Source organism: Polistes canadensis, unplaced genomic scaffold (assembly GCF_001313835.1).
Source record: "Polistes canadensis isolate GaletaPanama2010 unplaced genomic scaffold, ASM131383v1 scaffold_59, whole genome shotgun sequence".
NCBI classification, from domain to species: Eukaryota; Metazoa; Arthropoda; class Insecta; order Hymenoptera; family Vespidae; genus Polistes; species Polistes canadensis.
In genome coordinates, this window is record NW_014569606.1 from 303345 (window position 1) to 327163 (window position 23819).

Here is a 23819-nt window from a genome sequence, read left to right on the forward strand (position 1 = left end):
CACCAACCAATCGAATCAACCGATGCATTCTTATTCCTTTGCAATAAACAAATTTGCTGGATGCCAAATTCGTTTCGTACACAATGACTCAGGGGTTAACTTGCGTTCACATGGCAAATTGAATTTATTCTTTCTAATTGTTATAGAATTAATTTAGGAATTTGAAGAATTTCGTGATTGGTTTTAATTTTTATCTAGTGTTTTCAAAAAATCATTATAATTCATGGAGTATAAATTAACAAAAATATTTGAGATGATAAAAAAATTAGATGTTACACTCGGTATATCTTTGTTTTAATTATCCATATACGTAAAGAAAATTTCTATTCCTCGTATAGTTCGATAAAAAATCTGTGTCCTTTTTTCTCTTACGTTAACGCGTTTTCTTAGTTCTCATACGAGTATCTTTAAAAGCTTTAGGCTTTCAGCTTCGGTCCTAATAGTCGCTAAAAGCGTCGTCCATTGGCAGTCAAAATAAAAAGAGTATGCAACCATGTCATTTTTAGCGATCACACAAAGAGTATTAGCACGGAGAACGTTATAAAAATGTTTTGTCTTTCTTCGCAGAATATATCATTTTTTTGTCATTTAATTTATTGGTTGGCAATTATAGTATTGTAAATTTACACTCATCGAATATATTTTCGGTTTTATCGTTAAGTATGATGGATCAAATATAACATCATCTATTGTGTTCTCTCCGATCATCTTAAGATGAATATGTCTCGCAAAGTGAGATTACACTTCGAGGATGAGGAGCCTAACGCCAACTTGGCACCAAAATGGTGGACGTTTAGAGGGTCGAAGGTGGCACGCGTTTCACGGCTAGAACCACTGGTGTAAAAATATTTTTTTTCTCATCAAATTTTATCCTTAAAAACAAAATAATTAATTTTTCATATAAAATTCAAAAATTTTTTTAAATATTGCAAATACTTCTCTCTCTCGTTTAACAATTTTTATTGTGCGATAAGATTAATAAAATTCTAATCTCCAAAGAAAAGGTCATAATTCTTTCTAAAAAAAAAAAAAAAAATCTTAATTGTGATAAATCGAAATCATTAGAAAAAAGAAAAATAGAAAAAAGCAAAAATAAAGAAAATTCGTGAAGATTAGTTAAAAATTTATAGGTTTAGCTACGCCATTGAACCTTTGCCACTTTGAACCCACAACGTGTCTCTCTATCTCTGTCTCCCCTTTCTTTTTTCCCACCCCCCCAGAAATACACCCCCGAATGACGTCATAGGAAAACGGCCTGGCGCCAGCGCAGCCCTCGGACTGACGTCAACTCCCGACCGATACTACTACTACTACTACTACTTACTACTACAGTATACTACTATTCCCTGTTAGCTACGAAACAAAGCCCGTTGGCCCGGCAACTTTCGCAAACTTTCTTTTGTAGTAAAAATCCATGTCTACGATATTTCAATGATATGGGGAATATAAAAAAAAAAATAGGTGAATTCAAATGAATAGAAAAAGCTTAAACGATTGCGAATGTTCTGCCGATTTTTTGTTCATGATCGGCCGAAATCGTTTCTCTTTTTGTTTTTTTTCTTCTAATAACAAAGCGTATTCATTATTTTAGACTCGAAAATAAATGAAATGAAATTGGTTTAAATTTCTTATGGTAGATTGTAGTTACAACTATAGTTTGAAAACTTTCTTTATGTATATTTATATACCCATTAAAGTACATAGATATATAGACCTCTCTCTCTCTCTCTCTCTCTTTCTCTTTATATGTATATACATATATATAGATATGCTCTCATTTGCGTTTCTACATTGGGCTTACGTCCACAGGCCGTTATCTATACGATTCATTGTCAGCGATGCGTAGCAACGAGCTTATGGACGGATCTCTCTTTTTATTGTCGCGAGAATGACGTCAATGCTCTCTAATCTTGGCACTCACTTCCGAAAATTATAATGCCCACATCGATGGTGGTGCGGCCTTTTGCGATCTTCATCGGCACTGTTTCTGAATCATTATTCGTTTCCTGATTTCGACCCTCACATCTTTTTCGAGTTATGCTACCGTTACGCGTTTTATATTATATATTAAACTGTAGGTATACATATATGTACATTTACGGTGTCCTATGTATATTGGTATCTATTGGATGTACATATATATGTAAATATTCAAAAGGGGGATCTCTTGGTATTAGTTTGCTCTCGAGATACCAATGAGCTTTTGAAAGAAGGAAATTTGATGTCTTTCAATGTTACTATACCAATTGGTAGAAGGAGGGAGAGACCTTAGACTTTCTAAGATAGGAATATTCCTAATGTAAGATATATTTAGTTTTCGAGATATCTTCTATCTGACGTTAATCACATCATTCTTATTTATCTTTTTGTTTACAATGCACTTTCAGTTTGTCTGCATAGATTATACATAAATCTTCAACCCTATTATTGGCTACTCGCTATACAGTGTTTCTCACTGTGTGCAGTTGGCTATGTCTCAGATACGAACAAAGTAATTCCTTTCGAAATATAATGAAAATTGATAAACAATTATTATTATGTTTACTTTAGGTAATTTAAATAAATCTGTAAGTAACAAAATGAATAAAGGAAATGCGAAAAAAGTGAAGGTATACGTGGTGTAGATTATTAGGTAACCAAGATAGTTCGTGCCGTTTCTAGGTTTCTCTATCATTTAACGTTATTGATTAAAACGGCACGAAATTTTTTGGGTTACCTGATATTAATTAAAAATATATTTATATATATATATTATATTTTATGATATCAGGTAACCAATAATGTTTATATCGTTTTTAGGTTTCTCTATCATTTATCTTCATTAATTAAAAAGGGAAAGACGATTGTACTTAATTTATGTATTGTATTATATAGTTTTCGCTAATATCATATTAAACAACCAAGAAAGTAAATACCCTTTTAATCGATAAAAATATTAGCGAGGAACGGCACGAATTTTCTTACCGTATAATTCAAATCTATGTAATAAATGATGTTATAATATTATTCGCCATCCGTGTTCTAAATTTTATTTTTCAATGACGCAAATCTAATGGTTTGTAACGGGTTGGAGTACCATAGCGTCAACGTTAGAAGCGTCATCGTACCAAAGTTTCCTTTATCGATTCGAACCAAGCCGACGGGCTAGAGTCGAGGAAGATTACGTAACTGGTTGGTCTATATCAAGGTCGAAGGGTAAAACAACAAGAAAGCTCTTTGTAATCGGATGGTTTCTTTTTTCTATTTTCTTTTTTATTTTTCTCAAAGAAATTAATTATTTTAAGCCGATCTATCTCTCTTTCATTTTGTAACTAACGATTTTATTAAAAAATCTTATCGACGAATCATTTGAATTTCTTATAGAACACAATGTTTTAATAAACAAGGTTATAACAGTTTGTTGAAAAAAAAAAGAAAAGAAAATAATTTGTTTTATATACAATCTGTGGAAATAAAATTTTTAATTAATTTTTTTACGCTGATATTTCCTAGAATAAGTTGTTTGAAGATAAAAGAGAGAATGCGCACGATAAAACAAATAATTTACTTTGTGTGACCTATTATTTATTAAATATTTTTTTTAATTATTTTTTGTTTTTTTCATATTCATAATTACGAATATCAGATCTTTGAATGATAAAGAAAAAGGAGTAGAAGAAAAAAAAGATGTGTTTAATTTGATTTATAATAAGATTTATTGATACAGTTATAAATAACATAAACGTTATCTGGCAATATAAGTATGAAATATTTGGAGTAATATAAATCTATCGTCGATCGGTTATGTAAATTTTGTTATAAAAAATCGGGTAAGAATTTTAATCTATGTTTATTGACGATTGTTTTTAGATATTAACAATTTTTTTACTCATACATTTATGGTGTAGCGTTTCGTTGCATCGTATGCTTTTAACACACAATTCTAATTATAATTCAATATAACATGTATACGAATAAGAGATGCTTAATCATTGCCGTATGTCTCTAAATATATTTCTAATTATTTCTAATAAAAATATATATATATATATATATCTTTTGTCGTTGTTATAATCTTTCGATCAAAATCTATACGAAAAACTAAGCTGCCACGACGCATCACATATCATCTTTTTTTATTTTTTTATTTAATATATTCATATAATAAATAATACTAGAAATTAGCTTACATATAAGCGACAGGTCAAAAATGATTATTTAAATACGGACTCGTAGTTTAACATGTTAATTAAACCATCCAATAAAAACAATCATTCTAACTCGTTCACGAATTTATAGCAAGTTTGGTTTATATAGAACACGAAAGATTAAATAAATAAAGGATAATACAAAAAAAGAATGACAATATAAATATGAAATAAATATAAATATGCATCGATCCGATACGATAAATAATTTTTCTTTTTCTCGTCGCTTTTGATAGCAACGTTCAACGATATTTTTTTTTTCTTCTTTTTTACAACAATTCAATGGGATGGAAAAAATTTTGTTCGTTAGAAAATCGATGCCAAGGACCGCATAAATTCATTGATCTTGTGCCACAAGTGATTTAGGTCGTTTATTATAATTACGATCGGTCGAACGTTGCATTAGACGTATCCTGCGCGTTCCCCTCTTAAATATTCTTAATACATGCACTCACGCATGCATATTTATTTATGTAATGCATCGACAATGAAATAAATAGATATGCGAATGATATGTACGTTTTTCTAATTTGACGATACGATTTGAACACAAAGAATATATTAATAAATAATAATAATAATAATAATAGTTATAAACTATTTCGTCAATTTTTCGTCACATTTTTTTTTGCGGATAATTAGTCAAATTAATATCTATTAAATATGTACATGCACAAGAATGTACGTATTTGACACTTTCAAATCGATTAAAATCGTATCGCGAAGTCTTATTTAATTATATATGACAAGAGAAATGATAATGTATTATATTTATGCCGAAAATATTGTTAATTATAGCACAAAATAAAAAGTGATATTACAGTAATAAAGGAACATGATCCGGCGTTTAGGGTGTTATTCGCGATAGGAAATAAAAAGATAGAAAGAGAAGAAAAAAAGTAAAATTAGGCTTCTTCGTCAGGCCACACAAAATCTTCCTCGATTTTGGCAGTACCTCCGCTGGATATTGGTCGAGATTCTGAACATTCTGTTTCCGAAAGAACGAAAGGATCCACAACAACTTCTTCCACTTCCTGACAATCTTCCTCATTTTCTTCTTCAATCTGAAACAAAATAATACAACATTGTGTAACGATTGTTTAAATTTTACCATATTTTTTACATCATATTATCACACATATATGACACAAAAAAGAAAATGAAATTTTTTCATATGCTTATATATGAAAAAAATGTATTACGAAAGAATATTCACGCGTACGCATAAATATTTTGATTCAATTTCTTTCAAGCATCATAAATCACGGATTAATTCTTATACAAAAATTTAGGACGCGTTTTGTTCGTTGTAAAAAATTATTCAGATTTAAATACTTGAGTAACACGTAATATTTGTTTATTTACCCTGGTGTCTTCATCTGATTGCACTTCGTACGGTTTCTCCTCTAATTCTTGATCAGTTATTGGAGTGAAAAGATGATCTTCGCGAAAACAATCGAGATCCTTTTTATCATTGTTAATACCACGTGCCACTTCAGCCAATCTTTCTTCTCTTTCTTGCCTTTGACGAATTTCTTCTGCACGTTCCTCGATCAGCATCCTTTCTTCTTCCTCCATCAAAGCTCGGAGTTTTTCCGCATTGATTTGTCTGAACAACGAAACCAACATTCAATTCGATGCATTTCTACGTGTGTATTTTTTAAATCATTATTTGTTTCATACCTTTCTGCTTCTTCCAAACGAAGTAACTGGGTGCGTTCCTTTTCTAATTTTTCTTCTTCTATTTTTCTTTCGGCTTCTGCTCTCTCTACCATAAGGATTTCATCGAGGTGAGCTTTACGATCCAAATCAATTTCCACAGCTTCCCATGCCTTTTTTTCCTCCAATTCTAATCTCGTCCTTTCATCCTCCGCAGCTTTTCTTTTCTCTTCTTCGGTTCTATGTTTCAACAAAATAATTAATAATAAATAAATATATATTATATAGAATTTTATATCTGTTTGCGTAACAGGTTTTTTTTTTTAAATTGATACGTGGTAATCATTTACCTGGCTTCTTCAGCAACTTTACGCAAATATTCTTCTGCTCTTCTTGCCGCATCTTGTTTTTCTTGTTTCACTGTAACAATTTTGCATTGTTTCTTTAATTTTTAATTTTTTGATCGATCTAAAAATCTTATTATATTATAAGATTGATTTTTATTTTATTTATCTTATAAATAATAAGATTTGTATATATAATAAATAATGTTTATTAAATTTTTAACACATAGAGATAACAAACATATTTCAAAGTAGGAAAGTTAAATATACACATTTGACATGACATTTGAAACATAACGAAGGATATGATCTCATTTTTGATAGACTCGACACAAAACACATTGAATCGTGCAAAAGATAATTTTAGAAAGAAATATTTGCTCTAATTTTACCCCATATTTTTCGATATCAAAAGATATATTTATTTGTAAATATCTCGAAATTTATAAACGCTTACCTTCTTCAGTCTCATCTTCTAGTTGATCCTTTTCACTTACAAGTTCAGAACTCGCAGGAGTAGCTTCAACTACTTTAGGTTCTTCAACGGGCTTTGCTTCTTCTTCTAGCACAGTTTCTGATTTCAATTCTTCTATAAACTCTGGTACATCTACAGCAGTTTTGATTACTGGTTCCACTTCTGGTTCCACTGTTGGTTCTACTGTTGGTTCCACTTTTGGTTCCACTTTTGGTTCCTCTATTGCTTGTACTTCAGGCTCTAATTTTGGTTCCACTTTTGGTTCCTCTATAGCTTGCACTTCAGGCTCTACTTTTGATTCCACTTTTGGTTCCTCTATTGCTTGCACTTCAGGTTTTGTTTCAGGAACATTTTCTGGTTTCTTTACCTGTGCAACTTCAGGCTCAGCTGGTACTTCCTTTGGAGGCTCCTCTTTTACAGATTCCTGTTTAGGAGGTTCCTCTACAGCTTCTACTGGTTTAGGGGCAGGTTCCGTAGATTCCACAGGAACTGCTTCTACCTTAACTTCTTTCTCCTTTACAGATTCTGCTACTAATTCTGGTTCTTTTGGAGGTTCCTTCACAGGTGCTTCCTTTGTCTTAGGTGTTTCTGCATTTTTCTCTGCTTCCTTTGATTTTTTTACCTTGGATTCCTTAGCTGCTTTAGCTTTTGGCTTAACTTCTTCCTTTACAGGTTCTTCTACTACGGTCTTCTTTTCTTCTGCTACTGGTTTGATTTTTTCTGGTTCAGATTTCTTCTCTTCTGCTACAGGTTTAATTTCTTCTGGTTCAGGTTTCTTCTCTTCTGGTTCAGGTTTCTTCTCTTCTGCTACAGGTTTAATTTTTTCTGGTTCAGGTTTCTTCTCTTCTGCTACAGGTTTGATTTCTCTTGGTTCAGATTTCTTCTTTTCTTCTGCTGCAGTTATCTTCTTTTCCAGTGTTGGTTTAACTTCTACGTGTATTAGCGCGTAGGAAAACGTAGGTATATAGATTTATTAAAAAGAATATCATCGGGAATAAAGATATCGTAAATAGAAATAGATAGATAGATAAATAGAGAGAGAGAGAGAGAGAGAGAGAGAGAAAGAGAGAGAGAGAGAGAGAGAGAGAGAAAGAGTTCTCTGTTTCTTTTATTTTATTAGCGTCTCTAATAGAAACACTAATAAAATAAATAAATAAATCGCTTTTGAATAAGGATTTGAGCTTACCTCTTTTCACGATCGATTCGGTCCGTTCGGTTTCTAGGGCACGGGCTAGAATTTTGTGTAGAATGTCAGACACAGATACGTAGTTATGCGATTAGTGTAATAATTTCGATTATTGGAATGGAAGAAGCATTATTCGAGATTTTCTTGGACAATAAGTTGGCACCGATGAACGAACGAACGTACGAATAAACGAACGAACGAACGAACGCGATTATTATCTCATATACGAATGTATATCCAGTTACTAACCCTTTCTGAGTTCTCTCTCAGTCATCGGTTGATCCGGTGCTGCGTGCGTACATGAAACATAAATGATCGTTTAACGGGAGAAAGATCGAATGATAAATTGATGGCTCATTTTCATAGCGAAAAAAGCGTGCCTTCTGCGAATAAAAGCTGAGAAGAAAACAGCTCCAGGATAACGTCAAAGTTTAACAAAGCTTGAAAATTTGTTCGATCTAACTAAATGCATTGGGTTGAGCATAATCAAAACCATTTGTATTTACTCTAATTATATAAATACACGGATACGTGCCGATTACTATGGCAAAAAACTAATAGTGAGTCAAAAAAATGGCAAAAACCTATTCTATGATTTATTTTATAATATTAATAATTTGTATACATAAAATAAATCACATAGAATGAATTTTAGATATTTTTTGGACTTACAGTAGTTAATTGACATAATTGTCGAATACATGTAAGATATTTTAAGCGTGTAGCAATAACACATACACACATACAAACTTTCATGGCTCCTACAATATGTGTACACGATGGTGTGTGACAAATGAATTTTGGATTACTAATGAATTTGATCAAAGTCGGAATCTTACGATATTACCGAAATGATTTTCATTCGATTGCGTATTAGCTTTTTGTTCGCATCACAAACTGATCGTTATATTTCATCGTTGATCGTCTTGATCGAATAGATTTTATCTTCTTCCTTTTTTGTGTTGTGTGTCGTTATAATTATTATAATCAAGAATTAATAACGATCGTGAAATTTCACGCGACACTCAAATGTATGCGAAATAAGATCAATAAAATAATTTTAAAATAATATGTAGGCATAAGCATGTATAATATACATTATTATGTATTTATATACTCACTATAAAAATTAAAGCTTATGCGTAATAGGCGTAATCAGATGAATCAATCGAATGCATATTTTAACCTTTGCTTTTTGTCGCGTCAATCAAAATACTAAAAAAAATCACGGACGCGAGAGCAGCTCTATAATTAATTTTTTTTGTAAAAAATATTTTTCTTACTTTTTATCTATGCGTTCGATATAAAACGTAAATGTAGATGAAGATAATACAAATTTGTCGATAGTTTTGTGACGAGCTGCTTTCTTTTCCGTATTGAAATTTATGAAGAAAAAAAACTCAGTAAAATAGATACACGCATTTTCAGACCCATCGTATATGTTAGAATATGTAACAGCTGATAAATTATCTTCCAGTTTGCGGAGAGATCACTCAATAACACTCTCGATGACTAATTAGCTTCCCTTGAGCTTATACAATTTCGATATATGTATTAATCGATATTAAATAAAATAATTGCAAAGCATATGTAAGAAGAACGCTTACCTCAAACAATTTTCTTTTTTGATCGATTCGTTCATTAGATGTTCAACTTAAATTATTTAATCATAAATTAAACTTGAAAAAAGGATTGACAGTATTTTTTTATTATCACGCGTTCCTCTCTGGATAGAAACTATTAAATGTTTTTATTAATTGTTCGTAAGAGATACATTAGAAGAAAAAAATAAATAAAAATAAAAAGTATGGTTGAACTGTGTATAATTTTTATTACAACTATTATCACGATTATTAATTATATTATAGAATATCTTGATTATTGTATTGTATATATATATATATATATTTCTTTTGATCTTTGCCCTTTCTCTTTCTTATAGATTAAATAATAATTAAATACGTTCGAATAATAAATAAATGAAAACGATCACGAATCTCTAGAATTAAAAAGTAACTCGAGGAACTACGTAAATGAACAATAATATGTATGCGCGTAAATAAATTTTTTTATCAAATATTTATCTAACTATTGTTATCATAATTTTCTAGCCGTAACGTATCTATTGGCGCATACAAATCACCCGAATATGTGTGACAAAAGTCATTAATCTTTCTATTCAACATTTTTATTTAACCATGTTTACGTTCCATTTCCTATACTTTATGTCGATTAAATTAATAAGAAAAAATTATATTTCATAAAAGTAATAAAACACTTTTGCAGGAGAAAAAAAAAATGTATATTCTAAAGTTCGCTAAACAACAAAATAGAATATTAAAATAAACACATGGTTGAAAAATAAACGACAAACAAGATGTCACAAATAGGAATTGTTGCATGCACCAACAGAACAAATATTTTCGTCGAAGTGTATACATGTACGTATAAATCATGAAAGAAAGAAATAGGACGGTTTGAAAAAATAATGAATTAAAATAGTAAAAGGATCGATCATTCTTCGTTTAAGTTTTCCTCTTCCGCCTCATCCACCTCGGGGCCCTTCTTTTTGGTTTTAGTTGGATCCTCGTAAAGTTCTGGAACACGCTCCCTCCAGCCCTTGCCTGAAACGTTCAAAAAATGTCGCTCTGCTGGTTCTCCTCTTGCTAATGCAGATTTTCGATAAGATCACTGAGAATCGCCCCAAAAAATAGTCTGTCAGAGTTGCGTGTTCCAGTTGGATCTAGATTTGTTTTTGAACATAGTTTTTTTTTTGTGTGCTCGGCTTCTGTGTGTATCTGTCTCTCTCTCTCTCTCCCTCTCTCTCTCTCTCTCATCTCTCTCATTCCTCTTTATCATTTTTATACTGCGTTGTCATTATTGCAGCCGTCATTATTGGCGTCCCCTTCGTCGGAAAAAATTCTCCTCTCGATCTCGTTCTCGCTCTCGGTCTCGATCTCGCCCTCGTTCACTTTAACGGTTCCACCGATCGCTCGTTTCCTTTTTAACGGTAAACCTTTAAACCCCGTATCGTACGCGTCATACACAAATATACATAAATAATTACTTATTCGAAAAATAATTCGCGTAGTTCGTTCGCGTTTCCTAATAATAATAATAATAATAATAATAATAATGTTCGCTTTTTTTATTTTTTATTTCTTTTCTGTTTCATATAATTTCTATTCATTGGATTACCATTTTCAATTATTTTCGATCGATTTTATTTTAGACATTTTTTTTTAATAATTATTTTAAATCGTCGATATATTACAATAGATTATACACACCAAAAAAATATCCAAATGTAACCCTAGCGCTTTTTAAATTAATAATAAATATTCATTTATATTGACCATTTAGTTTAAAAAACAAATCTGATGAAAAATATTTGAAAAATACCGCGGACAAACAAATAAAAATAATTTCTTTCTAAAAAGAAGTATAACTTCAAAATAAGAATATAGAATTTTCTTAAAAAGAAAAAAAAATAGTTAAACTTGTGTAACATGTATACTACATATATATATATATTGCTACTACTACTATTACTACTATTATTACTACTACTACAAGAACAACATAAAATATACATATATAATTATATGATTACAATGTCTCACACCGTCGTTCGCCATCTTACGATTATTAGACACAAAACGAAAAGAAAAAAGAAACAGATAGAATAATAGGTAAATATATATGTATACAATATAAATGTAAACGAGCGAGGAAAAATAACGAGGGGGGAAAAACATGAAAGAAAAAAAAACAAGAAAAATCAAATTAACACACGTACGTCATTATTATCATCATCATCATCATCATCACCACTAATATCATTATCATTCATCGCCAGCCACAGCAGAAACGACAATTTGGTTTTAACATTCGGTGCCAATCTCAGTCCAAACAAAACAAAACAAAAAAGTATCTATAATATATTTATTTATATAAAAAGAAATATGTGAAAATGGAGATACGAGCTTTGGGGGAGACAAGATGTAAAAAAACGAAAAAAGGTTCACACAGACGGCGTCCTGCGGCCGTCTTTTGGTTTTTTTTCTTTTTCACTTTTTTTTTTTTTTTTTTAATATTTGTTCTTCTACTCAAAAATCATCTAGCCGAGACTCATTACCGATCTCTAACGAGTTACGAGAAAAAGTTACGTACTGAGGTTACATTTTTCATTTTTATTCTTTCTTTTTTTTATACTTGTATTGTTAAATAAGTTTTTATTTTTTAATTGGCAGACTGCTTTATCATTCGTACTCGTTAGAGCCAGTACGCAAAGACTACAAGAATCGTCGATGCGATTGTCCTGTTGTTGAATACATTTTTATAAATTTAGCTAAAAGAAATATTTATATATTTACGGTATATCATTTATATTTATTATTTCTATATCTATTGTTATATATAAAAAAGAAAATTGGACTTAGAGTGTCAACAATTTTTTAAATTACCAAATAAACAGAAAAATATTATACTCAATCAAATAACTCAAATAACATATTCTGCATAAGTAACAACAAATAAATTGATAGATCAATCAACAGAACAAATTCGCTCGAACTTTTCCTTTACGAAAATCTAATTGCTGCATTTACATAGATCAATGATCGGTGATTACTCACAAGCTTTGGCAGCAGCCTGCCGATTTTTTTGGTAGTAGCTCAAAAAATTAACGTCGTTCTTGATATCGGATGGACGAAGATCAGCAACTTTGTAGTAGGGCCTCCTGACTGATTGGGGTTTGCCAGCGACATATTTGACACACGCCAAATTTCCAAAATGTCCTCTTTCCGGTACGTCATACCATGATACAGGTTCCGCATCCTTCTTCGTGTTGTTCTTACCGGATATTAATCGGCGAACGTAATCACCACTACGCATACGTTCCGGCACTATTTCCTCGACAAAATCGCTAAAATTTCACAGACTTTTTACTTCAAATGTCTTCCGTCATTTTTCTTTTTTAATTTTTTTATTTTCTTTATTATGGTAAATGTATTCGTATTCATTCATTATGGATAGATTTGAACAAATACCTTGGAGTTGCTCGAGGTATGTAAACGTGAACTCGTCGTAAAAGAGAATCCACTCTTGCACGTATTTCTTTGGCCTCGTCATCGAAGTACTGTGAATAGATGAACATAATAACGTAAAATTAATACGAATAAAGTAAATATCTGAGTAAGGATTAATTTTTTTGTCAATTTTCTAACAAATTACCAACGTTAATTTATTAATTTCTACAAATGATTAATTCTATCGATTTACTTAAAAATATATATGTTTGATATATTTTCATTTCCCTAATTTATATATTTATTTATTTATTTTATTATTTATTTATGAGCATATAAATTAGATATTATTTTCTACAAGGATAGAAGAAAACAAAAACGTCTTTAAGTTTGTTGTTCTTATACGAAGAACTATTACGTTCCAATATTAAATTTCTTTTATATTATAACACATCTCACTTTGATAATAAATAATAAATTTTATTTATGACGTTTGATCGTGATCCCTAACGACGCGATTCCGCAATTTGGATGAATGATGAGAGAGTGACGATGGTATTTATTCCAATAGAAGACGATGACGATGACGACGACGATGATCGATGATCGATTATTGATGATGTATGAAAGATGAAAGAAAGAAAGAGTAAGAGAAAGATAGGGAGAGAGAGAGAGTGACACGGTTGTTTGATATTTTCCTATCTTTCTCTCTTTCTCTCTCTCTCATGTTTGTTCACTTACGATGTGGTCCTTTGAATTTAAATAATGATCGGTGTAAGACCAGGTAGTGGACCTGGGTAGATCACGTATCCTCTTGAGTTCAGCAGCAATCACGCTGGGTCGTACACGAGAATGTATTCTTATTGGTATCATCGAGCCAGCGTAGTAAACATTATGGACCGGTGAATGGACTATGGTGACGAGCCTCTTGTGTGCAATGTAGGGCATTCGAGGAAGATAACCCCTCAACTAAATATACACCAATTTGTCTTCTTTATTGTTCGATTTTATCGATCAATTTCACAACTTCTTAGTTTGCTTGGTTTTTTTTTGTAATAGTAATTAGTTTTTCTTCGCAAATTTTTTTTCTCACTATTCATTTAATTTCATTCGTTTAATTACAAGATGTTATGCATCTACGTATTATGCATAAAGCGCTTATACACATATATGTGTGAACTGTTGTAAGCCATTAGAAATGTTGAGCATGTTGAGCAATGTTGAACGTTTAAAAAGCCAATCGATGATGAAGACAAATGATCTCTCTCTGGTGAGGTAATCAGTCAAAAATTGACCGAAATATTTACATATCCATGATTAAAGTATGAGCATGAAGCATCGATGAATGATCACGTTTAAATGCGAGCGAAAAAGCGTCGTTATTTGCATACGATCATATGTTTAAAGATCAGTGTTAATTGCGTAGCATAGTGAACAATAGAAGCTTATAGGTATTACATATAACAAGCTCGTATATTATTAGCCATTGGCATTGGGATATATTGCATAGTGAACCTCTTCAAATTCATTGACGTCTTTTCTTTCTATTAAAATTGAAATTTTGTTCTAATAATATAGTTTAGTCTCTATCACGCTATAATGAAAAATTAAAATTTATATTATAATATTAATTAAATTATAATATATAAGTATAATAATATTATTATTTAAACAATAACAAATCAAAACAAAAATATAATCATTTCAAGAGGCTCATAAAAATATCCCGAATTGGTCCCACTAATTTCTTGATCTATTTATTTTTTGTAATTAGGACAAAATTGGAATGGATGCAATAATTAAGCAATAACACTTACCTGAATAATAGCAGATAGTGGTAGGACAACAGGGGGAGTCTTTTGTCCGTACAAGCATACGATCGATACGATAGTTGTAATTAATGGATTATACGACGATTTCCAGGAACGGAAGTGGTATTGCCGAATAGCCGTTGGCGATGGTCAGAGTATGGCAATGGTGTTGTTGTTGATGGTAGTTGTGATGGTGGTTGGTGTTGGTGGCAATGGCGACGGCGGCGGCGGTGGCGGCATGGGGACGAGGGTCACATGGGAGGCAGAATAAATAAAAATAAGAAGAACGACACTCGGTTAGTGACTTTGGCAGCTTGTGCTTTGGCATAATAACGTGTGCGTCATGGTTTCTGCTTTATCCATATAGTTTTTATATATAATAAATATCAAATTATAATTTACATATATTTCTTTTTTCTTTCGTTTGTTTATTTATTTGTTTGTTTGTTTGTTTGTTCGTTCGTTCATTTGTTTTCATCCTTTCGCATCCTTTTATCATTTATTTTTTTGGTCGTTTTCTGCAGTTTCGTTTCATTTTCATTTTTTTTTGTTTTGTTTTCTAAAATCTATTGTTCGCTCTCAGTTTTCTTGTCTATTCTTATGAATGCGATCGCATGTGCTAATTGTCGAGTAAAAGAGAAAGAGAAAGAGAGAAAGAGAGAAAGAAAGAAAGAGAAAGAGTGAGACAGAAAAAGATAGAGAAGGAATCAGAAAGGAAAGCAAAGCGAGAGAGAGATAGAAAGAGGTGGTGTGTGTGAGGGGTTGGTATGAAAAGTAGAGCAGCGAGGAGGCATGTCGTGTATCTAAAAATGTATCTATCTAATTTGGCCGATTCTCGCGTTGTGTGTCCAACGAGATCGATGAGTCGTGATTTATTAGAATCATTTCTATTATTAATTTGGTGTTATATATAATCGTTTTACAATTAATTATTATATATTTTAGAGTTAATACAGTATTTACTAGCTCGATCAATTGTCTCTTCGATGACAAAAGATATATGTATATATATATAAATATACATCTACATAAATATATATATTTAATGGTTAGTTTAAATAAAAGTGTTTTAGAATACGAATTAATTCCTAAAATAAATATAATTAGCAAAGGATATAAGACAACGCTTAAATTCTCCACAATTAGATTCATTTTTTCAATATAATTTTGTTTATTTTTCTTTAGATACAAACTTTTCGTTATATATAATAATATATATTACGACATATTATGTATCTCTGTTTATTTGAAATGGTTAAATCACGCTTTTTTCAATCACACACGATATATTAAAGCAAACTATTATTTTTTAATATACTTCTCTAATGTAAGCGCAGTAAATATAAATAAACAAGTTTTTCACAAAGATCCCCATTAATACGGGACGCTCTAATTGTAAGTATAATATAACGTAAACAGCGGTGATCGAAGTAACATGTTCGCCTTCTTTTTCTTTTTCTTTTTTAACAAATAAAAAAAGTCTCTACGACAGTAGCGTACAAATAAATAAATACATGAATTTTGCGAACGAGAAACGAAATTTAATTCAGGTAAAAGTATTAAAAAACAATATACCATAATAATTTTACGCGTTGAGCCAAAGACGAAAAAGAAAAATAGGGGGAAAAGGGTTGGGGGTGAGGATGGGGGCTTTAGTCAATAAAATGTAAATTAAAAAAAGGAATAAAAATAATTGGGAGATAAATATTTTTTTTTTGAGGGGCTTAAACGTGAGGGCTGCTATGGAGGAGGAATCATTTAAACGCGATAGGAATAATGGCGATAGGTGGAACCACCGGGTAAACGTCCGGATGTATGGGACTCGTAAGAGGAATGATAGCCTCCTGGGCCGCCGCCGGTTGTTGATCTAGAGGATCTTTCAGTCGAATACGATCCATAAGGTCCGCTTTCCCTCTTGACGACGTTCTCCTCAGTATAAGAAGACCTCTGAGGACGACGAGAGTAAGGATCCGCCGAGGAACTCGACGAAGAAGAGCTGGTGTTGGTGTACGCGTAACTGTAATGCTCTTGGGCAGACCTCAGACCAGCTTCGGGGTAGTCACGTACCACATAGTGCCGAGGCGTCTATAGATTTGGGTTAGACAAGGTCACAACAAAGCTACAACTAACCGATTTTAGCCCCCTTACAAGTCATTTTTTTATTTTCTATATTTTTTTTTTTTCTAATTCTTTTCTTTTACACCCCCTTCTGCCCTCTGCCCTCTGCTTTTTTCCCCCTTTTTCTCTTTATCTCTTTGTCTCTTTTTTTCTGATTTTTTCTTGTACTTGTTCTTTTTTACAATTCTTGAAACGATCGAGCGCGATATCAAAACCGAATAGTTCGTCTTTCTCAACCCCCCATTCCCACCCTCCCTCCCTCACACCTTTTTCGATATCCCTGCCCGACGAGCTTTATATAGTCTACCAGATCGATTTTTATCCTTTATAAATTTAATTTGTAATTTTCTACTCCCTGTCCAGCTCTTACATTGAACCGAGTGACTGATAGGACTCGTAGGATATTTACATTAGGGATTACGTTAGATTAAATAAAAAAGTAATAAATCGGTCAGTGTTTCGGATCGATTACTATAGTCAAAAGGAAAGATCTATCTATAGACACACAACGTACGGGCCAATTATAAACGCTCGTCGAGATATATATACATATATGTATAGACAGATTTATACATATACATATATAAATGTAAGTATGTATGCATTAATAATGTCTCCTTGCCGAAAAACATTCAGGGCATGCTCTCTAAACGTTGAGTAACGTTAGGTGTGCCCTTGCCAAGAAATACACAGACGTACATATGCGCCAGTGCGCGCGAGCGCATGGTGTTCCACAGGACACTTACAATTAGAAGTAAGCGTATGCGCTTAGTATTTCAAATGTTTTAATGTTTAACTTTGTGATCGTGTGTGTGTGTATATATATATATATATGTAAATATTCATATTTGCGTGCGCAACGCACAACCCAATGTAGCAACTCGGTGTCTCGGTTCTCTTCGTCAAAAGCAAAAGCAATTTGTTTTATTATATTACACGTTGCCAGGCAAGATTAATTATTTAGGCCAAGTAATTTAACGTCTCATATTTGTTGTTGTTTTCCTTTCAATCAAATTCGCAGGTGTTATCTTTTTCTCGTTAGGTTAACACTCGTTGAAGAGAAACTAATTCGACCAGACGAATTTGTATCTTTTTAAATTGTCTATCATTTTATTTCTCTATCACAGTGTAATATACATGTATGTGTACGAATTTTTGTAATAATGTAAAATAAAAAGAAAAGATCGTCTATCCTCTAAGAACAAACGTTACATAATTGGATAATAAGATTGAGATATTGTATTAAAAAACAAAAAAAAAAGCAACAAATGTAAAATAAGAAGAAGGAACTCGAGTTATTATTGAAATAGAGTGACAAAGTCCTACAAAAAGTAATACTAATTGAAATGTACTGTACTAATATATAAACGAGTATAAAGATAAAGGTAAAATCGTTATTAAAGTATAAAGATATAATATTTGAACATAGGTATTCAGAAGCGGTACCAAGATGGCGTCTGCAGAGCCATAAGTATCTTAGTACGACCAGTAGCCGGTGCAAATGCATGTCTATGCGAACCGACTTGTCTCGAGAGCACTCCCTTTTCAAATACATGCCCTTTAGTTGCCAACTCTGCAGCCGCATCCAAGTTAACCTTCGAAACTGTACCACCTTCTAAAAGTTGTCTCGTATGTTCCTCCTTGGCTAGATTTTTTCCTCGAACGACACCCTGCTGCTCCTTAAGGGTTACGTATTGATAAAACTCCTTCTTAGGATCCTGCTTCTTGCGGCCCCAAACGGTGAACGGTTCCGGTACTAGGGATGGCCTTGGTACGAACGGTACCTTCTCCCAAGGAAACAAATCCGGCTTCTGCAACCGCGATCTTTCTTTCTTTCTTTCTTTCTTTCTCTCATATTTTCTCTATTTGTTTATAGTCTCTCTCTCTCTCTCTCTTTCTTTTTATTAAGCCTTGCGAAACCTTTCCTTTCCTTTACCCTTTTTTATAATATTTCTTTTGTATTCTTTTTTCGCATTTCTTTTCTCTTCGTTCTTTCGTTCGAAAAGCTTTGAAAAGATTTTTCTCAAAAGCTAAGATACTCGTCTAGCTTCCTTTCGATGTCTCCACTTCCATTACACTTTTCTCCGATTTTTTCTTTATTTTTTTTTTTTTGTTAACGTCATTTTATTATTGGAAGGAGAAATGCGCTATGTCCAAACTATGATTTTCTTCGACTTCGTCATTGACATCGCTGACATGAATTTATCGTGCTTTCTTTTATTACGTTCGATTTTATTCTTTTCGTGTGTTGAATTTTTTAATTTCTTTTTTTATTTATTTATTTGATTTATTATAGCGAAGGTAGATAATTTCATAATGCTTAAATTCTTACGGCTCTTGGATTAATATGAATGATTTGTTGTATCGGAACGCGTGACTTTTCCAATAATAATTAAAACAAGATTGTTAATGTCTGTATAGATAAAAAAGTTAAGAAAAAAGTTGATAAATGAGAAGATTTATCGAGAAAAATCTTGAGATCAATATAAAAAAAAGATAAAGGAAAAGAAATAATTCTTCTAATATTGAAAATTATCGAGAAAACATTTGCACGAAGTTCCTAAAAAAGGAGAAACTCGTGAAATAAATATAAAAAATAAAGTACAAAATGTTATTATAGAACAAAAAATGCAGAGTTGATCTCTAATCTTGTAAATTATGTAAAAAAGGATTCGCGATGAATTAACATTAAGAACAAATGAATATATTAGAAAAGTATATCAGTTTATTTATAATATCGCTATAATCTTGTAAATTAAATAGAAAAGAATTCGATCAAAAAATAAATCATGAAATGTTATTAAAAATAAAAACTAAAAATTGCTTAAATCATGTAAATTAAATAAAAAAGAATTCGATCGCAGAAAATGTTGAAGATAATAAGTAAAGAGACAAAGAAAAATGAATATATTGTAGAAAGATAATATTTAGATAAAAGTTTCAATTAGAAAAAAGAGTCATTCGTAAATTTCCGTGAGGATGAAATCGCGAGTAAAGAGAGAAACAAAGTTGTTCATGGTGGTGGGAGTCGACGTTAAAACGTCGAGGCTAAGATCGTCGGTGTCTAAATTAGGGCAGGGTAACGCAACACCGATCCTCGGAATCCCCTCTACTCATGTAAGAAAGAACGCGTCGGTTTAGAGAGTCACAGATAAAACAGCGAAAACTACGAAGAAACGTCATGTCTTCTCTTATTCATAGAAACAACAAATTCCCGAAGAATCCCGATGAGATATTTTCTTTCACATCTCACTTTTCCTCTTGCGAAAAGAAGAAAAGAAAGAAAGAGATTGACATCACATCTTTGAAATCGTCAAAGACAATAAGGAATTTAGGTCGGATACTCGTGCCAGTTCGAATCATCAGTCGCACGTTCGAATTTTCTAATCAATCGAGAGTCTCGTGACGAAATGAAATCAAATTAAAAACAATAACAAATAATAATCCACGATTTTTTACCTTTCGGATGATAAAAATAATTTCCCTTCCTCTTTTTTTTTTCTATTTTTATGAGAAATTTTATTGCTTCCATCGATCCGACCTATTTCATTGACATTTATATATTCGTATGTTTTTTTTTCTTCTTTTTCAAAAGAATTTCTACTTCGGGTTCTTCTCTGAAAGATCGTCGACAAAATTAATTTTTCTACAGACTCATCCAAGATTTGCCGGGTCATCGGGATATCTAAGTTTAACGCTTGAAAGTCCCGGAAAATGGCTGCGACACTATTATTAGAATCACTTATGTGACTCTCATACTCTCTAATACGCTATTTATAATATTTTCGAATATTACAAATTTTATCAAAATAATGCAAACTGTGATATAATTATCTCTTTTAGATCGCGTTCAATGTTCAATTTCGTTCGATTAGATCTAATCAAAAAATAATCATTGATGAATCCTATCTCTTACGCGAAGTATCATCCTTCGTTCGAGAGAACAATTAAAAATAAATCAAATTATAAAAACATCTTTTAAAAAACAATGTTTTACATATAAAAACACACTCTGACTTAAAAAATTGACAAATAAATCAACGTGATAAAAAAGGAATAAAAAATTAAAAGACATGTGTAACTTTTTTGTTTAATTTTACAAATTTCACGGTATACACGTGTATATACAAAAAGAAACAAACAAGAGTAGAGAAGAATTAGATACAATAAAATAGAAAGAAACAAAGAGAAAGTAAAAAAGAGAGAGAAAGAAAGAAAAAGAGAAGGAGCAAACAAACAGACACTGTAAGGATTGGTGCTGTTGACAATTCATGAAAATAAAACAACTCGTTGGATGAGTCGTACGGTTCTTCAAAATTATCACATGAAATCCGTAAACTGGATGTTATTGTGTCAATTAACAAAATTCGGCCCAATCGTATCGTTTTTTTAAACGAGATATTATTTCGATTTTGGCCCAAACGATAAGCCCAATGACAACAAAAAAGAAGTCGAATTTCGAGACACCAAGTGCACGCATCGAGTTGAAAGAAAGGATTAAGATGACGGGTTGAAAAGGAAATAAATAGTAACAAAAAACAATGATAGTAGTGATTAAAAATGGAAGTTGTACAGGAGGGTATTAAATAATAATAGTAATGGAGGTAGGAAAGTAGCAACGAATAGTAACAAAAGTCATTTTTGTATAGTTACGGAGTAAAGTGTGTGGAAGTAGAGACTTCGAGAAATGCATCGAATTCGACCGGTCAGCAATTATTATTATTATTATTATTATTATTATTATTATTATTATTATTATTATTTACTTTTATCAACGTTGATCGAGATTTTATGAACGGCGAAGAACTGTCATAAAAAACAAATTATCTTGAATTTGAATCCGAAGCACTAATGGATCAACGTTTCGCGCTTATTAAAACATGCGATTGTTATTGTAACATTTATTCTGTTTTATTTTTTTGATTATTCCAATACAACGTAAATCCACGTACAATTATTGAGTTTCGATCGTTAAAAATATTTCCTAGAAAAATGACACGACAACGACGAAGTGGTAAAAGGAAAAGTCAATTCAATTCGCAAGGCTTATACTCTAATAAATCAAAATTCTATCTAACGAATACTCTAAATATTCTAACAATAATAATTAAAAAAAAAAAAAAGAGGGGGATACATGTAAATTGTTTTCTCGCAAAACGTTGACCCGGGGGTCTAATATATCATTGAATTGTAAGTAAGTATTTAGGTATAAAACATGTATACGTATAGACAAAAATATATGCAATAGTAATAAGAAAGGTTTTTTTTTTAATTGAGAATCATGTAAGCTGGTAACAACTCGACCAGTAAAATTGTATGTAATATTGCGCGATACTTTAAAAGAACAAAGTTAGTTTGGCATACAGGAAAACATTATTAAGTCATACTCGATCCCGCTCGATCGGTAAAATAATCCCATGTATTAGGATATTTACGTATATAATAAAATAAAATAAAACTGTACATATATAAATTTATACATAAAGATAAGAAGAATTATATTATACTGACCGTGATGCTGTAGGACGATGCAAGGGGCCTCGAGTAGGGTCGTCGGGTCGTGTAAAAGTCGCTTTCGTAAACCATTTTGCTTCCTTTTCTCTTTTCTTTCTTTTAATAAAATTCGTTAAGTAAAATATCAACTAAGATATCTCGATCAAAAAATGATTAATTTCGATTGGTCGATGTATTGTTATCGTCTAACGAACGAGTTTTTGAATTTTGTAAGTCGTACGAATTCGACTTAAAGAGAATCTGCGTTCGCGATGGAAGTTCTTTCGGTTCTGATTCGAACCCTTCTGCGTGATGCTGTGATCGGCTTTTCTTAACTTCTCCTCTTCACCCTCCTCATCCTCTTCATCCTCCTTCTCTTCTTATTCGTGACGCGTTTGTGCGCCCACACGCAACGTCTTTGCACGACGCAACCCCACGAAACAGAAAAAGAAGGAGAAAGAGAAAGAAAGAAAAAGAGTAACTGTATAAAATTATTGCTACGTCTTTCGATGCATCGAAAGAAATAGAATCATGTTAAGGTTGCGTCCCTTTCACTTCACCCTCCGCCACCCCTTTCTTGCGTACCCAAAAATCCGAACGCCTACTGTTTCTTTTTTCACGTGAATTTTTGTTTTCTTTTTTCTTTTGGAGGAGTATTTAGAAAAACGTACGTAAAATACAACGTGACACAGAATGCATCTCTCTTTGCGTTGATACGCTAACGTATTCGCAAACCTTGAATAACATTCGGAAGACCTAGACTCTGATTCACGAAGGTCTTCTAACTTTATAAAACTCTCCGCGGTTACAGACTTTTTTTAAGCATCTTTCTTGATTTTTATTAAAGTAAAATCGGATTTTGTTGAAGTAAAATATTTTTAAGATCAGATTCCAGAAAAAGATATGGATGTTATTTTTTTTATATTGCAAAATAGAAAATGCATCAAATTAGACAAATTATTACTAATATCTGTAAATAATAAAATGAGAAAGAACAACGAGAATACAAAATTTATTATAATAATTTATTCAATATTTATTATTTTAATTAAATTAAGAATAATTCCAAGATAATAATGAAAAATTAAATTTAATTGTAACATACATTCATGATAATAATTTAAAGTAAAGATTCCATAAATTCGTATGTTCATGTAGGACACATAATAAACATTTCTATGCCGAGAAAAAGAAGTATATGATTCTTACATCAAATATTACAACTCAGGCAACTTACCAAAATTCCGAACGAATTTTCATCTCGTTGAATTCGAACAGACTACTCATTTTATTAGAGAAAACATTCTCTAAAGTTGAGTAACACGATAATTCCATCCATCTGGTGTTTATTCAAAATGAAAAATGGCTGACAATAACATCATTCTAGTCATTAATTATGCAGCTACAAAGGAAAATGAAACTGAGAAAATTTTAAATGGTAGTAAAAATAACGATATGAATTCATACATATAATACATACATATATATTTATATAAATACATACGTTAGGTTATTT

At 31.6% G+C, this 23819-nt stretch overlaps 1 protein-coding gene across 3 annotated transcripts; it reads right to left on the reverse strand.

Moving 5' to 3' along the window:
• Positions 1 to 4418: 4418 nt before the first annotated feature.
• LOC106785949 (uncharacterized abhydrolase domain-containing protein DDB_G0269086-like) lies at positions 4419 to 22634 on the reverse strand. Of its 3 annotated transcripts, XM_014746824.1 has the most exons (12): positions 22322 to 22633; positions 14699 to 14737; positions 13623 to 13850; positions 12903 to 12991; positions 12489 to 12778; positions 8101 to 8139; positions 7852 to 7896; positions 6648 to 7595; positions 6197 to 6266; positions 5871 to 6086; positions 5553 to 5796; positions 4419 to 5251 (listed from the first exon to the last, which is right to left on the reverse strand). In XM_014746824.1, exons 1-12 carry the CDS (start codon positions 22394 to 22396, stop codon positions 5093 to 5095), a joined length of 2442 nt encoding a protein of 813 aa, XP_014602310.1. In that variant the 5' UTR covers positions 22397 to 22633; the 3' UTR covers positions 4419 to 5092. The 3 variants fall into 3 exon arrangements, with proteins under 3 accessions (XP_014602310.1, XP_014602311.1, XP_014602312.1); XM_014746825.1 differs by lacking the exon at positions 8101 to 8139; XM_014746826.1 differs by lacking the exons at positions 13623 to 13850; positions 14699 to 14737 and having other exon boundaries at positions 22322 to 22634.
• Between the last annotated feature and the right edge of the window lie 1185 nt (positions 22635 to 23819).